General features: G+C 34.4%; 1 protein-coding gene across 1 annotated transcript; it reads right to left on the bottom strand.

The window, feature by feature from the left end:
• Positions 1155-1823, bottom strand: LOC107640110 (anthocyanidin 3-O-glucosyltransferase 5-like). Its single transcript, XM_016343663.1, has one exon. The coding sequence runs from the start codon at positions 1821-1823 to the stop codon at positions 1155-1157; it is 669 nt and encodes a 222-aa protein (XP_016199149.1).

Genomic DNA, 1979 nt, shown 5'->3' with positions numbered 1-1979 from the left:
TACCGCTATATAGCTATAGATTGTTTTATCTACTAGTATATTACATTAGGAAAAGAAAAAAGAAAATAAACTTGAGCTAATAGTCCAAACGAAAAAAGTCATAATTGTTGTATTGCTTGAAAAATTTGGTGCGTCCAACTATTAAGAAAAAGAAAATGTAATTAGTAACAGTTTTAACGGTGTCAACTATTTTTAAAAGGAGTTAATAATTAACATTTAACAATCTGCAAATATTTGTAGTGTACTATAATTACAACCTTCGCATTTGCGTTAGAATTTAGTTTAATAGAAAAAAAAAAGGACACGTATCACTAATTTTAATTATAAAATATATCTGTACAAAATCTGTATATTATGAATCTTTATACTAGTGCGACTCTTTTTACAATAATGTAAAACATACATATGTTTCTCATATAAAAAAATGATGCTCAATTTTATTGATATGGAAGAAAATTTGGTGTCATTCCCGGATATGGATTGCTGGATTCCATACCAATTTGTGGAGCAGCCTTTTTTCTGGTGTCAAGTACCAGAAATCGGACCCTGCGACATGTTTATTTTCAGCTTTGGACCAACAACTCGTTGGATCCGATTTGAAGAAGATGAAAATTTGAATTGGGTAAAGGAATTTTCACCATTTAAAATTAAAAATATTTTATAAGGTTGAATAAAGTTTATAAATTAAAAAAAAAAACTTTCTACTATTGGATTCTTAACTAATAACCTTTAATTAATTTGATATAAAGACTACTTAAGAGAACTTTTTATAAAAACTGTCTTTTCTTCTTGATTATTACTTGTTCCTCTTCCTTTTTCAACTTCTTTAATATTCTTTTTCCCTTTTCTATTCTTCGTCTATACATGAGAATTACAACAATATAGTATACAAACATACATATGAAACAACCAAGTAATAACTTTAAACTTAAATATATATTACTTATAATGTATTTTTATTTTATACTTGTAAAATATGTATGAAATTTAGTTAATGAAATATATTTCTATGCTTATTTATTTTATTTCAAATACGTATTGATGCCTTTTTTTATTTAGCCAATTTTTTTTGTTTATTTATACTAAACATATTTGTCATGAAGTGATTTCTCTTATTTTTAGATATATGTGGACTTTCTGCATAATAGGAAATTTCATAACAATTGTAGAGAATATAATGCACGGTATAGTGTCACTTCACCTTTGGGTATTCCGTTGCAAAAACCTAGGTATTCTTGGTACTGCTTGTCATTTCTGTCCAACATGGGGTCAACCACGTCTTCGGGTCGAAGCGGAGTGCAACCGGGGATCTGGAATGGTTCTTTCTGGTCAACATATTGACCCTGAACTTGTTTGTCAAGAGTTGGAGCGTATATCAACAAGGAAAGGAACCAAGCATGGGAAGCCACGAACACGTACTTACGCATCTTCAATTCTTCTGCAACACCAAGAGCCTCCGTTCCAAATATGTCTACGATGAGTGCCGAAGGTCGCACCGTGGCCGTGCCTGCCAGCTTGGAAAGAGCGTCACGGATGGCAGGGACGCCTTCACGCATCATGACACAGAGGCGGGTGACGACGGCGGCGTCGGGGTCGATGACGGAGGATATGTCCGGCGGGGGGATTTCTACGATGTCCATGAAACCGCAGGACGTGGCAGTCTTGAGGACGTGTTTTTCAGCATGTGATGTATGCGAAGTGAAGGCGATGATGGTGATTTTGAGGTTGTGGTGGAAGACGAATCGTTTTCCCAGTTCGATGACTGGTATGAGATGGCCAAGCCCTGGACTTGAAAGTAACACCATGTGCCGTTGATTCTCCATGGCTGTGTCTGAGAGAGATAAATTAAAGAAGAAGAGGGGGTTGGTTGCTTGGTTAATTTGGATAAATCTCTGCAAAAAATGCTCCCTCCAAACGCTGTATAAATAGGCAAGAAAAAATTTAAGTAGCTGCACTTTTATTAAAATTTTACCAATATT

Source organism: Arachis ipaensis, chromosome B05, assembly GCF_000816755.2.
Source record: "Arachis ipaensis cultivar K30076 chromosome B05, Araip1.1, whole genome shotgun sequence".
Lineage (NCBI taxonomy): Eukaryota > Viridiplantae > Streptophyta > Magnoliopsida > Fabales > Fabaceae > Arachis > Arachis ipaensis.
The sequence above is the reverse complement of the archived record's forward strand: the minus strand, read 5'-3'. Positions and strand labels throughout refer to the sequence as shown.

Excerpts from the sequence above, each read along its gene's own strand:
- LOC107640110 (XM_016343663.1), bottom strand. The coding sequence starts at position 1,823 with ATGGAGAATCAACGGCACATGGTGTTACTTTCAAGTCCAGGGCTTGGC.